At 37.1% G+C, this 15644-nt stretch overlaps 1 protein-coding gene across 24 annotated transcripts in view; it reads right to left on the bottom strand.

Moving 5' to 3' along the window:
- Nucleotides 1-800: 800 nt before the first annotated feature.
- Nucleotides 801-15644, bottom strand: part of AFDN (afadin, adherens junction formation factor) — a 145411-nt gene continuing 130567 nt past the window's right edge. For 10 of the 24 annotated variants that reach the window (XM_048487203.1, XM_048487196.1, XM_048487248.1 and 7 more), the window contains 5 exons: nucleotides 14809-14844; nucleotides 11227-11361; nucleotides 7587-8100; nucleotides 4286-4370; nucleotides 801-2867 (listed from right to left, as the gene is read on the bottom strand). In XM_048487203.1, coding sequence (XP_048343160.1) covers nucleotides 2723-2867; nucleotides 4286-4370; nucleotides 7587-8100; nucleotides 11227-11361; nucleotides 14809-14844 — 915 coding nt within the window. In that variant the 3' untranslated portion in view covers nucleotides 801-2722. The remainder of the gene's footprint in view (nucleotides 2868-4285; nucleotides 4371-7586; nucleotides 8101-11226; nucleotides 11362-14808; nucleotides 14845-15644) is intronic. The other 14 variants (XM_048487279.1, XM_048487271.1, XM_048487333.1 and 11 more) reach the window with 7 other exon arrangements.

Raw genomic sequence — 15644 nt, forward strand, 5'->3', positions numbered from 1 at the left:
TATTTCACTTCAGATGTGTAAAGACAGACAAGATGTGATTATTAACAAAGAATCTTGATGTGTGCAGCTTTCTCCTTGTTTAACCTGTCAGTGCTAGTTCCTTGCTTACTGGGATCTTATAATGGAAACCAGAATAGAGGTTTAACTATTTCAAGACACCATAATCTTGTAAGAATTCAGTTAGCCTGCATGGCTTGTCAAACTATTTAAAGAAAGCAGGCACAAGGACCAGGTAAGGAAGGCTCCGTGGTGGGGGCACAGTGGTAAGGTATGGGGAACAATACCTAAAACATTGAGTCGCTATTCCATAGTATGGAATGAAGGGATAATTTACCATTCAGGATAATTTTTCTAAGCTGAACTTTGTAATGGGTCACAGGAGAAAGTAACTGTGCAATATGGGAGAAAAACTAAATTGATAAGAGTATGATTAATATGGAATTAAATATGCTGCAAGCAAAAAAATGCATGCAGATTTCTAGTAAGCAGTTATGTTAACCAGTAGTTTGGTATTTTACATTCTTCAGTATCTACCAGTTGAAATCCAGTTTAACATTAAGGTTTGTGTTACCATATCCCTAAAACAATGAGTGGCTCTCTTGTATGGATCAAAAAATCAACAAAAGAAGGGGCATCCATGGCTACTGTATCCATTTCTGCAAACCTGGAGGTTTTTGCAGAAGAATATGTTTGTTTACCCCTGCTTTTTGATTTATAAATTCAAGAAACTGTGATATTTGTACGGTGTGTGTATGTAATCTGAACAAATAGCCTTGATTCAGACATCATACAGTGCAAAGTTAAATACAATACAAAGTTTATTAAAAATAGGTTGCAAGTGAAATACAGTAGAAATGGGAAACAACAGCAGTTTTGATGTTTCTTCCATAATAATGCACAGTTATGAAAAGCACTTTTACTCATACCCACACTTGACTTGAATGCCTAACAGCAGTCAAATCCACTCCATGTTAGGTGCTATTTCTTTGCTTCGCTTCTAGCAGCAACAGTATTCCAGCCACAGCATATCTAGTGTTCTCAAGATAAATCTGGGGAGGGGAGTTGCTTTTCCTGATTAACAGGCACAGCAAGCTTACAAATCCTTCATTAACACTTTCAACCAATTTAATCTCCTACTTCATATTTAAACAGGTGAACGGTAAAAGCACACTTTCAAATAAGAAACCTGAAATATGTAAAAAAAATATTTACACTCCAATTTAATATAATTAACTTGCATTTATTTATCATACAACTCTTATTAAAAGTGATTTCTAAGGCAGTGAAAGTCTACCCTCTGCATTTGGAAGTGTGCATAATTCCCTAAATATATATTTATAACAGAACATATTATACAGAAAATTAACCTAAAACCCAATTAAGGGCTTTATCAAATAGAAAATTTGCTTAGAATCACAATATAATATATTCATTTTAAACATCACACAATGAGAAACAAACTCTGATGAGGTCCTTATTCTCAACATCATCAGCCATATATGCATAGCTGAAGGAACAGTGGGAGAAAAAAAAGATTTCAACCATTTAAAATTAAATAATGCTGCAATATAATGTGAAAAATAGCTTGAACTGCCAACGTTTTCTACAGTATAAAGGAAGAGGATATCAGTAAACTAGACAGACAGCTTGACTATCATTTCTATCAACATGAACGATTAGTGATGTGCTGCTACTGTCAAGCCACCTCAGTGAAATTCTTATTGGCAGGCACTGCTTTATTGCAGTCGTAGCATTTCTGTGCCATTTACCCCTCTCAAAACAGTGCTTAATATGCTAACTATTAGTAATTCACTTCTTTTAGTCCTTCCTTTTGTGAACGTTTAACTTTGGTTTTGCCTTGGCTACAGTATGCTACCAAAAGCAGCTTAATCCCTATTGCTTATTTCTGGAATAATATTAAAACTTTGTAGCCTCCTTTCACATATGCATGCACACTATACCCATACGCCCATTTTCCCAGTCTTGACTTCAAGTGTCACCAAACAGATTTTAAAACTCTCTAATGTAAGTAGTAGTTAGTAGCTCAGTGCTGTAGTGAAGGAGAAACAGTTGAAAAACCCACTGGTGCATTTCTCATCACATCAGTGGACAGTCATTAAGCTAATCAAGTAACTTTCACATCTATACAAAGGGAGGATCATTCTTGTCTGCAGATTAAACATTCTTATGCATCCCTTTTATAATCAAGATATTGAAGTTGTTTTACTGTGAGAGTTTATCCAAGGAAACCACTGACTCTAGCCCTAGTTTTCATTGATATGCTTATAATCTGTATAACCACCTTAGAATTAGTATCAAACAATCTACACATCAGCAAGTTCAAGCTATAGCCACTCTCTCTGCTTAGCAGCTAGTAAAGTGTTTCTGTAAGAAACCAGGAAACAACTATTTTTCAACAGGTGTTACCCAGGAATATTGCAGAAGTACTTAATCCCCCCAAACAAGGGAAAAGGTGGGGAGAAAGAACATAATGATACTTGATTCTTATAACTAAAATATATCTTACAGTGCTTTAATTGTATAAACCACAAGCTCTTGATAAAGAACTGATTTTTTTGCTTTTGCAATGTGTCTAAATTTCAAACAGTCCAGATGGAAAATTCCATCACATTTCATCAGGAGATACTTTCTTCTTCTTGAACAACCCCTTTCCCAGTCCAAATAAGATCTTTCAGGAACTCTTCATAAGGTGCACTTTACCCTATTTTGTATTCAATTCATTTTCCAGTTCCATTAATTTCCTAGAGGCTTTTACTTTGTTGGACACATCCTGGCCTTGGGAAAATAGTCTCTGTCGCTCGCGGAACGTCAGGTTTTCTGGTGCACCAGGTAAATCTGCATCTTGACTGCAAGGGACAGAAAATGATTGTTCACTGTTACTAACATGAATTATGATGCCTTCAATATAGATGCTTTATTCTACCATCTTAATATTTTCACTTGGAAGTCAGAAATCAATGGGTTTATACAGAATTGCACTTAGTCGAAAGTTGTTTTTCCTACACAAACAATTTTGTTGAGAGTCTATCAGATTTTTAATATTAGTGCTCTTGTTTAGATTTGCTTAATGTTTATTGTAGAATTGATTCAGGTTGGAGGCAACTCCCATGTAATTATTTTTTATACTTATGTATTTACAGCCTTTCTCATTGAGACTCAGGGTGGACGGATTGCAAACATGCCAGACTCTACCTGGAAATGTTAAATGGTGCTTCCACATGGATAGCATATATGTAGATAACACTACGATGTGCCACTAATTACTAATAGGATGACTAGCACAAATGCAGATGAAACATTAGGAGCAAAAACTACCAGACCACACAGCCGGAAAACCCCAAAACAGACAATTAAAGAATACTTCCCTCCATTGCAAGCATTGTCCTTTACTCTTTGCTTCCTATCATTTAAACAATTTTTAATCCATAAGAGGATCAGTTTATTCCATGACTGCTTAATTTTCAGCAGTGACCTAGTGGCTAAGAGCAGGTGCACTCTGATCTGGAGGAAACGGGTTTGATTCCCAGCTCTGCCGCTTGAGTTGTGAAGGCATATCTGGGGAATTCAGATTAGCCTGTATACTCCTACACATGCCAGCTGGGTGACCTTGGGCGAGTCACAGCTTTTTGGAGCTCTCTCAGCCCCACCTACCTCACAGGGTGTTTGTTGTGAGGGGGGAAGGGCAAGGAGATTGTAAGCCCCTTTGAGTCTCCTTACAGGAGAGAAAGGGGGGATATAAATCCAAATTCTTCTTCTTCTTTATTCAGGAGTGCTTGGTGAGGTACCTTGTCAAAAGCCCCTTTTGAAAGTTCCAGTATATAATGTCACCATTATCTACTTGTTTGTTCACTTTCTCAAAGAACTACAACAGATTGGTGAAGCAGGACTTCCCTTTGCAGAATTCATGCTAATTTCCCTCAGCAGGCTTTGTTCCTCTATTTATCTAATAATTCTGATTACAGGTCTACGAATTTGCCTGGGACAAATGGTAACTGGCCCATGATTTCCTGGACCACCTGTAAATCCCTTTCTAAAAAACTGGTGTGACATTTGCTACTCTCTAGTGTTCTGGTATATTGGCTGCTTTTAGTGACAAGTCACATATCAAATAAATCAAGTAATTAGTTGAGGATCTGCACGTGAAAAAGGCTATGATGCTTTATTACTCCTACTGATTTTATCTGCAGTCTTTGATATATATTTTAAAATCACAATTATATGACAGCACACACAGTATAAAATAATGCTGTTTATTTCATTTTACCTTTTTGATTTTTTATCTCTTGGGTCCAGATAAGATTCCTGTGATCCTGCAATTGCTCCAGTAGATCCAGTGTAAGAGTTTGATCCTTATGGAGGAGAAAGTAAAATTACAATTGAAAGGTTGGACTAGTTAAAAAAGTAAACTTTTATGTTAAAGGTGCAGTGCTCTTAGCTGGAATAAGGTCTCAACCTATGATTTCTAGTCTTGGAAGATAATCAAATTCTCATCTTTCAAGGCAAAAAGTATAGTCTATTCGTAGAGCTACTGGCCTGATCATTTCAAGGAGAGAACAATATTGCCATGCCTTTTTATTTTAACATAGAAACATAATAAGACAGAATTAATTTTTTTAAGAATATAGGAAAAATGTATGTAGACTGATAAAGCAACTAATAATGGCTACAGCAACTATTGAAATATGATGGCTATAATCCTGCATACAGTTAGGCTGCTTAAGTCCTGAAATTAATTGAATGCAGGCAGTCTAACTGAATGCAGGATTATGTCTTAAAAGCTTTCTAGGTTCAAGAAAGCTGAAGAATATATGCACAACTAAGATATGGAACTATTGCTTTCTTTGTGGCTGAATATTACTTAGCTGATCTGATTTTAAGGACTATGGTAAGAGTATTCACCAAAATATGGCAAGTTAAATGTGTTCCTATGATGATTTTCTACATTAGTCTGGTAGCTACATAGCCGACCTGAAAATTATCTTGTTTTTTATAATTGTATGTTCTGAGAAGGAAATTAGTTCTTCCCTCTCTTGTGTAAGTTCCCATTTTAAATAGATTTTACAGCATTGCACCTTTAATGCTTAGCTCCTCTACAAGTAAAATTCCTAAACAACAAACTGATCTTTTCCAGAGGTCACAAGACTAAACACACTCATTTCCATTTGAAATACCAATCCAATACACAGATATTAAAAGTATGATTGTTTTTGTAGGAGAAAAAACATCCTTGTAAAAGTTACCAATTTCTTGTCCATTTTCAACTCTTATTTTTAGTTTCTAGATAATGCATGTGTTATGTCTTGTGAACCTTGATCTACACAAAAGCAAATGTATGCTCCTTCCATTAGTTTATTCAATTACTGAATTTGAATAGTGAAAATGAAGCTTTTTGTAGATTTTAGCAGTGTAAAACAATATTTAACATTGTATTGATTCACCAGTAGTAAGCCAAGATTGTAATGCTATGCAGGTATACTTGGGAGAATGCCCCACTGTATTCAGTGAGATTTATTTCTAAGAAAACACACACAGGGACACATTCCAGGTTACATAACAAATTTCAAAGAATTTGTTTTGGACACTGCCAGATTTTATATCTATCATTTTTGTTGAAAAATCTGCCTTAATATAGGAAGGCAGCTCACCCAATTTTACTCCAAATTTGAGTAAGTCAGTATTTTTAAAATGGTCCCAAGCAATCCAGTGGAAGGAGCTGGGAAAATTCAGTTTTGCAGAAGCATGGTTTGCCATGTGTTAGTGTTCATAAAATGACAGAAAGGGATAGAGTTAGCAAGATGGAGAAATGACAAGCTGTAGAGTGAATTCTGCATTTTGTGCAAAGAGCTTTGTACTTTACATAAGTAGTCTCCACTGATGATACATTCAGGTTAAATATACCTGTTCTATAGACTTATTAAATATGTATGAAACACAAATAACTAGAATTAGTAAATTGGTCATGCATTGTGTAAGATGAAGAACTGGCATTCCTCAATTATTGCCAAAATGTATCTACATTTATTTGCATCTTCAAATGAGACACTGGGTTGAATATATTACAAGGACTGCGTGCGTTCTGTTCTTTACTCTCCTTATAAACATACATTTCTGACCCCAGGAACGGTTATTCCTGGGGTCATGGGACCTATGTAGAACAGAAGCCACACTAGCCAATAGACTGTAGTCAAGAGGAAAGGGCTTCTTCCTTCCTCTTCTGTTGGCAGAGGTCCACTTCTAGATGAGGGAGAAAAGATGACTTTGTCCTCTTCCTGTCTCTGTAGTGCTGTAGTGCATGCCTCTTACTTTATATAGATCCTGCAACCCCAAGAATAAACTGTCTTGGGATTGGAAATGGTTGATAAACCAGGAGAAAGGAAATCTGCAACCATATCTGACAGATCACTGGATACAGCAGTAACATATCAACAACTGGAAGACGTAGCTCGTCCAAACACAGTATGACAGAAACACTGGAATAAGAGATTCTCATCAAGCTGTTCTTGAGACTGACTAATGGCTATTACTTCTGAAGTTTAAACATAGTACCACATAGAATCTTCTGAATTTGACCCCTTAGGCTGAAGATCATTTTTTTGTAAATTATAATCATCACATCATTTACTACACAGAATTACCACTGATAATTGGCATGTGTAGGATTATATGAAAGGAAGTGATACTTTTGTGATCAATTATCAGTAGCAGCAGCACAGAAAATTATTATTCCTTTTAACAGGTAATCTCACAGCAACTGGGGGCTCAACAGCAGATTCTGCAGCAGTACCTCAAAGAATGCATAAAGCCTAAATGTACTATAAGCCGCCGTGAGTCTTCTAGAAAAAGGCGGGGTATAAATGTAATGTAATAAATAAAAAAATTAGGCTCAGTAGTGCATGAATTTCTGATTAAGAGCAATAATAGGGCTATTCAACTGTTATTTCCATTTCTCAAACTTTTACATGTTAAGATTGCTATAAGTAATTCCTCAAACTGGGAGATTTTTCTGCTCTTTGAGTGAGAATTTCTTTCAGTCCACCTGATATTCTCATTTCAATTAGTAGCCCTCCTTCCCTAAAGACATATCTAGCATTTAGGATACAACACTTGTCAGCTAGAATTATTTTAAAGCCATTTGCACACTATTTGCATGCCAAACAACAAGCAAATGGGCAACTTCCTCCCAGTTAATGAACCAAACACACCTATCCTGTTTCCATGGAACACATATCGCTTGGAAATACCATGGACCCAATGGAATAAGAAAGTGAAAGGGATACAGGATAAAAGCCAAAACCAACAGTACTTTCAGATGGTTGAACAGGAATCAAAAAATAATTTTACTTTCATTATATGAAAGTATGCATTGTGGAGAGTTTCATAAAGAATAAAGATAATTGAAAGAACGCACCATTTACCATAGCATACCACTTAAAGTTACATCACCATGCTGAGGATAGTGGTTGAGTAAGAAATAATCATAAAGTGATTTTGCCCAGGAAATCATAATGTGTAATGTGTAGAGAGTCTCATAGAGGAAAGATTCATATTTAAAATGTTATGTCTACCTTTTGCGTTGCTTGGATTGATGAAACTCGGTTTGTTTGGTATGGGAGGGGGATGGCTCAGTTTGGAACCAGTACTGTTGGCATTGACCGAGGATGGCTGGAATGAGTTGGAAAGGAAGATGCCATCTGAGGCTGGGCGTGGCTGGCGTGAGGACTGCTGTGACTTAGGGGTGGCAGGAGGAAGGTCACCATAAGACTTTCTTGCACTGGAGTACTTATCCTGACCTGCTGCTAGACAGGAATCCTCCTCCTCATCATCATTGTACGCAACAAACTTGGCAGTATAAATCGTATCAGGGGAGAGGACCTGTGTTTTGAGGTAAGAGGTGTTTCGCTGAGGTGGGGGAGGAGGAGCATTAGATGAAGGGGGCAGGGGTGGAAATTCATATTCCCGTGGAAGCGGAGGTCTGTACAGACCAGGCTCATCGGGTTCCAGCAATCTCCGTTCTGCCTCATCGTGTTGACGGCGTCTTTCAGCCTCCAGGCGATTGTAATATTCTTCCTCCTGTCGCCTCTAGAGCCAAAAGGAACAGAAGGAGTACCGGTCAATAAAATACATTTTTTCAAGCAATCCAGGCAATATTTTGCTGCAAAAGATTCAGAAATACAATTCAATTATTTATCTCTAAGAAATGAGCAACACTTCTTGTTAAAAAACTATGTAAAAGTTAGTTCATTTTTGTAGAGAAAAAATATACAAAGGATTACAACATTTTACATGTAGTTTGGGGAAAATAACATTGAGCATCACCATTATGGATTTTCACTCTGCCTTCGATCGAAAGAAAATAGCTGCTTGTTTGAGTCTCATTCATTCTATTCTTTTCATCATTAGAAAACCTAGGCCCCTTCCGCACACGCAAAATAATGCGTTTTCAAACCACTTTCACAACTGTTTGCAAGTGGATTTTGCCATTCCGCACAGCTTCAAAGAGCACTGAAAGCAGTTTGAAAGTGCATTTTTCTGCATGTGCAGAATAAGCCCTAGTTTTAACATCTAGTAAAGTTTACTGGTGTAATTGATCTGCTATATCATATTAAAGATGGCAACAATCTATTATAATAGTGAGAACTTTTATACATACTGAACTCTATGTATAATATAACAGGTAGTGCAAGTGTAATACTCAGTGAACGGGTACACACTCGATTTCCTTTCACCCTTCTGCTGTTGTGTACCGTCTCCTTACCTCTTTTACTCATTTGGAGGGGGGGCATTATTTAATGCCAAGCAGTAAAGGAAATCAATGGAGATAGCAATGGAGAAGTAGATCATTCAGAATAATCTGGTGAACATTATGTAATTATAGCAAATTTCTTAGGACTTAAGGCAGATGCAATGTCACCCTAGCTTACTGAGTGAACCACTTCTTTATGTAACTCACACCAAAAGTGTGTGTGCAGCTTCAATCATGGTTCAGAATTCAGCTTGACCATTTCAAATAACAATTAGGGCAGTCAGAGCCAGTGAAGAACCACAGCTGAGGAGGGCAAGGGGATATGTAAAAGTTAGGGAATTGGTAGTCCAGTCTTTAAAACAGGCTTACTGTTAAATGTGCACTACCTCTTATCCGATTGTTTGTAACAGATCAGAGTTCTATCATATGAACTATATATAGATCAATGGTCATATTAATACCTACCACAGGTTATAGGATGAAATGGTGATCTGGATATGACAGGAAAAGGGATGAAGCAGATTCATATTTTCTAAGTTATGTTAATCATTATCCACCAACCTAAGGAGTCACTTATTCGAAATGAAGTTGATAGAATTGATTGATTTTACTTGCCATTTTAACTGTGCCACTCTTCTCTTTTACTGTGTTCTTTTGCTGTTTTACATTAAGCATAAATGTCTTCCTTTACTCCCAAATTTCTTCTGTGTTGCTATTTGCTATGTTTATGCTTTTTCCACCCACCTCTCCATTTATTTGAGTCAACTAACTTGTAAAATCTCCTGTTCAGGACAACCTCCCAGTGGCAGTTTTGGGTTTAAGTAGTTTACAGTACATGCGAATTGCTATAAAAGTAGTAAATGAAGCCAATTATGTACAAGCCCATGAATTAAAACTGTCCTCCGAAATGTTGCTACACATACCTCCATGATCAAATATGGGGAGCCCATTTCAAGCACTAACACCCTCCCTCAACCAGTTGTCTGGTACCAAAACTATTAAGCTTTTAGCACCACATGAAGATGCGTCTGTTTAATCGGGCCTTTAAATCTGGTTTTAAGTCATTGCTTTCCCTGATTATATTTTTTTTCCAATTTGAGATGGCTCATATATGATCCTTTGCTTGCTATTCTTGTCAGCTTTTGCTCATTTATGCTGTATTAAGTTGCTTAATGTTTTCATTTTTTAAAGCACATTAGGTATTCACAAGTGGGGGACCCATAAGGACTTGCAGAGGATATCTCATTTTCCACTCCCTCACTATTTTCCCTAAAAGCCCCTATAGCCTCTCCCTGCTTCCCTCTCCACTTACTAGCCAACCTTATCTACTGCTCTTTTCAGCTTTTCTTCATTTTCTCCCCCGGCAGCCTCTACCTGGGAAAACTATGGTCCAGAAGCACAAAAACAGTTGCTGGGCCCAGAGGTGCAGTGGGGAGCCCACAAGGACTTGCAGGGAGTGCCTCATTTCCACGTGAGTCCCTCTCTCCACAATACTTCCTTCTTCCTAGAAGATCCCATATCCTTATCTTTCTTCCCTTCTGCATTCCCACTCATCAACCAACATTTTATCTGCCCTCCAACCTCAGCTATATTTACTCCATTTATTGCTCACTTTTCTCCTCAGTGGGGAGCTAAAGCAGTTTATATCATTCTCTTCAATTTAACCATCACAGCAGCCCTGTGATGCGATTACACTGAATGTGTGACCAGCAAGATTCCATGGCAGAGTTGGGGTTTGAACTTTGGGTCTCTGAGATCCTAGTTGGAAACTAACCATAACATTGCACTTGCTTTCATGTGGTGACTGCTGCTAAACAGTAAGCACAGGACGAGCCATGGGACTCACCTGGCAGTCAGTCGCCCAGTGGCTGCTGGTGGGCCTGACTCTGAGTCCTTTCTCAAAGGCCACAACAGTCTGGAAAAAAGCTGCTTTTAAAAAAGATTTTAGATTTTTCTGCGAAGCTGGGGCTTTTCTCAGGTTTGCAGACATATCAGTCTTGTCTGCTCATGGCTCCAGTCTCTGGATTTAAGATTTGGCCATGCTGAAAATTGGGTATATTAATTGATATGCCATGTCTGGAGGACAAGCGGCATGGTCTAGCCAGATCTCATAAGCTAAGCAGGGTCCATACTTAGAAGGGAGACCGCCAAGAAAGGCTCTGCAGAAGAAGGCAAGTCATGGCAAGTCACCTCTGTGTCTCACATGCCTTGAAAGCCCCTTGTTGGGGTCACCATAAATTGGTTGCAACTTGACAGCACTTAACACACACACTCACTAAGCTTTACTGATCTGCTTTAATTTGTAAGCTGTTGAGGAAAACTCTCCTAAATAAACAATAATGATCACTGAACCCCATTAAATAAAACCTATTCAGCACAGGAATAATGTGAATATTCTGAAAAGCAAATTGCAAGGGATCAAGCTAATTGGGTGATGCTTGTGTCACTTAGAAGATCATAACCTTTTGTTCTGCCTCTCGCTTTGTCCGCTCCTCCTCTTGGCGCCTGCGCTCTTCTTCCTGCCGAGCTCTGTCTTCTGCTTCTCGTTTTCGCATCTCTTCCAACTGCTGCTGTCGTCTGCGCTCTTCATCCTGTAGCTAACAAAAATTAATCCTCAATTTTCCCCCAAAAGCTAAAATAGTTCTGCCAGGATAAAAAGCCACAAATGAAAGCCTTTTGAAAAATGCAGGTCAATACAAATATGTTGTACAGATGATTTTCTTCAGCAGTCAGTCACAGTGACAATCTAGTGAGGATTTAATTCTGAAAAAACTACCAATAATTTTCAAATTAAAAAAATACAGATAGAAAACTTACTTTTACCTCCTTTCTTCCAAGAATATTCATGTTTTATCTCCCTACATTCCCAGATTGGGTTCAGAAATCTGCATCGGAAGCATAAACATTTGGTCCTTGCTTCTTGTTTCAGTTAGTTGCCATAATGCTCCAGTTTAGGAGATGTACATGCTTCTACTCAGAGCATGAACTGCCTACTTCCCCAGTGAGGATGATGTTCAAGATTTAGGACATTATAATGATGAAAAATAACAGAAATTGCCTAGGTACTTGTGAAGGGCAAATATATAAATTCAGTCTTTGATACAACAGGCTGATTTCAACTTCATCAAAATGCTGGTACATTCAGAAACTGAATTTCAGCATCAGAAAGTTATGCCTTTTTATATCAACCAATGGATGGGGCAGGCTCAAACAGAAAACCTAGCAATGATCACTGAAGAAACATTAAAACCTTAAGAAAACAAAAGCAGTAAAACTCTTACAGCTTGTGAATCTAACACCTAATGTGAAAAAATAATAAATGTAGATCCAGCATTAATACATGATATATTCTGCAGTGAACATATTTAACAAATATTCTCTGTTCCTTCTCAAACATTCTTACATTCTATTTTGCCCTGATTTGCAATTTTCAAAATAAAGCAAGGGTAGAAGAAAAGGCTCCTTATCTTCAACTTGTGGTTCTTGTGTTTCAGATGCTAACTAAAAAGGTATAAGCTGTTCTTTACCTTTTTAAATAAAAAGATAACCTGTTTTGTCTCTCCTATTTGTCTTTTCCAAAATGTATGTTTTTGGCTACACACGGGGTGGGGGGGGGGAGATCAGGAAAATTGGGGATAACTGGAAAAATTCCTACTAATACATACATAACATATATTTGAATGAGTGAACTGTGCTATGATAGACTAGGAACAGTTTGCAGATCTCTCTTCCTTTAATAGTGGTTGCATTTGATATATAACTTTTAGAAAACTAAAGTATTGCTACTTTTAGAAAACTAAAGTATTGCTACTTTTAAATACCATTAATATAATTTTATATGCTAACCATATGTTGTTAAAGTATTAAAAAATAGATTTGCTTGTTAGGAAAGTAAGTTGCATACTGGCTGCATTTACTTCCCTGCCAGTGGGAATAATGAACTGTTAAAAAGGAAAGTTTGCTTCCAGCATTATTGTCTTTAAAAGGCACCACTTGTACTAGAACTAGTTTTCACCCAGCAATTCCTGGAGATGGGGGGGGGGGGGGGGGGGTAGAGATTGGGGAGGGATCTCAGTGGACCATAATGCCAAAGAGTCGCCCATTTTCAGTAGGGGAAATGACTTCTGTAATCTCGATCTCGGGTGTAATTCTAGGAGCTCTGTAGGCCCCACTTGGAAGCTGGAAACGCTATTAATCCCATTGATGCATTGCTTGAGTTTTAAGAAGGATCTAACTCTATACAGCAGATCAGAACACTTTACAGAAGTGAAAACGTTTCAGAAAAAAACATCCTCATAGAGAAAGTATGGATCAAGGGTCCCCAATCTTGTTGAGCCTGCAGGCACCGCTGGAAGTCTGACATTGTGTTGTGGGTGCAACCACAAAATCATTACCACAGAAGGCAGAGCCATCACAACATGTCACAAAGTGATGCTGTATATAACTCTGACAGTGACTCTGTAGCATTTCTGTTTAACATGCTGCGTTTTAAAATAAACATATGGTTGTTGTTGTTGTTTTTGCACACACACACATCTTACATTCCATCCCACAGTAAAGATCCTTGTGCTATGGCAACAGCAGTTGCTAAAGCAACATTTTTTAAAATCTGCACAGTTAGATCTCCTGCTGGGCAAAAGCCCCATCTGGCCCCTTCCACTTTCTAAAAACTCGTAGTGAGATGTGCACAAAAGCACCATGTTGGGGACCCCTGGTGTGGATATTTTCCACTTCACATTGTTTAAAAAGTTTAATAAAAGAATAAAGGAGAACTACTGGACTGTGTCCCACAATGCAAAAGAGAAAACCAAGTGTCACTTTGAAAGTACTGTACCAAGTGGCATTATTGTAAATACCCTTCACACAGCAGACTTCTAATTATAATTCCTTGAGGTACTCCCAGGCAACGTTTAACACCTTTCATTTCAGCTAAGTAGGAGCTTAAATCTCTTCCCTTGAAAATAATATGATTTAATATGGATTGGACTGTGTCCAAATTTGAAAGATTCAGAAAAACATCTCCAGTTTAAAGCTAATTTTCATATTCAACCTCATATTTTGTTTTAACAGTGAAACGGAGAAACATCAGCTTCTTACATGCCAATCAGAATACCCTCAGACCTATCTTACAGGGCATTCACCAAGAATGTTGTTATAAAGTTAATGGATATGGGAAAGTGAATAAAGAAGGATGAATATGTTCCTAACAAATGTAGATAGTTGCCATATACCTAGAAATATTTAACATTATGGGGAATTGTACTAGGATGATGAACTTCCCATTTTTTAGTATCATTTACTTTGGACACTTGCAGTACCATCCTAAGTACACTTATACTATTCCGAGTTCATGAAATTCAATGTATTTAGAACTGTGTAGTTTTGCTGGGATGGAATTATTAATGCTCTACTTGTTAGTATATTAGTGAAATGTAGCTGTTTGACTGCATAAAGACAGGATTACAGCTAGAATATCTGTGTAATACTTCTACAAATATACTCAGGAACAGCAGTTTATGGGTAGTATTTCAAGAAGTGAAAGGTTAAAAGGAAATGTTTCCATGCAAGTAATATGAATGATGATTCATGAATACCTATCATATAAACAGGAGAAGGTAAATACTGCAACATATTTGAAACTATTGAAAAAATAAGTTAGTTAATGAAATCTATAACAACCTGTTAGGGTTTGAGGGACAAAATTAATCAAACAAATGTCTGCCATATTAGTTTTCAACTCCTTGAATTGTTAAAAAAAATGCTAAATATGTGGTTCAATATAGTTTTGGTAGTAAACAGCTGCAAACAATTCAAAGATGCAAGCAAAACAATATTTAAAGGAGAAAGGCATGGGAAAAGTTAGGAACACATCTTCAGCAACAGTTATTTGCATGTTTACAGCTAATTTAATAAATTATTCCCCTGCCTTAAAGCACTCCAAAAATGACAGACAATATCCAATGCATATTGGATCATTACTAATTTAAAGAAAAAGAAAAAAAGCAATAGGAAAAAGCATTGAAGAGAAAGAAATAAGAACATACCAAATCTAGAACAGAGATTGCTGGCATAGCAGTCTGCTGCAGGTAATAAAAGAAGGAAAAAGAAAGATGCACAGTGAAAATAAGGGAAAACTGAGATTGCACTATGCCAAAAGCACTTTGCTTTGATTTGTTACAACAGCTGTGTATTAAAAAGAGAAAACATGCAGTGTTTTGATAATCTAAAATAGTGACTGTCATTAAATAAATATAGTTTTTAAAAACCTGCTTTTTTCTATCATTTGCTTTGTTGCTTTAAGGTATGACATTCTACCAGTAAATGTAAATGCAGTTGCTTTGCGTGTAAGAACATCTGATTAATTGCCTTCAGTTTTTTAGACTTTATTCTTATCAGGAAGAAACCACTGTTTTATAGCTGTGCAAAATGTTCACAAAAATTTAAAGTTCAGTCCTATTGCAAAAGTATAACTTAGTGAATAAGTTACACAATAGATATGGTCAATTAAGAATATGACAAATGTATTTTCTTTTATGTACACTGAGAGCATATGCACCGGAGACAAATTCCTTGTGTGTCCAATCACACTTGGCCAATAAAGATTTTATTCTATTATTATTCTTATTCTTAAGAATATGATACAAGTCTGGGAACAGCTACATTAAAGTGTAAGATGATAATTTTTTAAATATATAAAACTGTGACAAATAGGATGTAGTATAATTATTCTGTCAAGGCCAAATTTACAGCATTCCTTTCATCCATTTCTTAAGCACGGTGTAGAACACCAGGGAAGGGAGGGAGGGAGGTGTTCTATTGGAAAAAGTACAGAGACAGACTCCTGAAACCTAGTAGTTTCAACTCTGTTGTGAAAGCAACA

The sequence above is a fragment of the Sphaerodactylus townsendi genome, linkage group LG01 (genome assembly GCF_021028975.2).
Source record: "Sphaerodactylus townsendi isolate TG3544 linkage group LG01, MPM_Stown_v2.3, whole genome shotgun sequence".
NCBI lineage: Eukaryota > Metazoa > Chordata > Lepidosauria > Squamata > Sphaerodactylidae > Sphaerodactylus > Sphaerodactylus townsendi.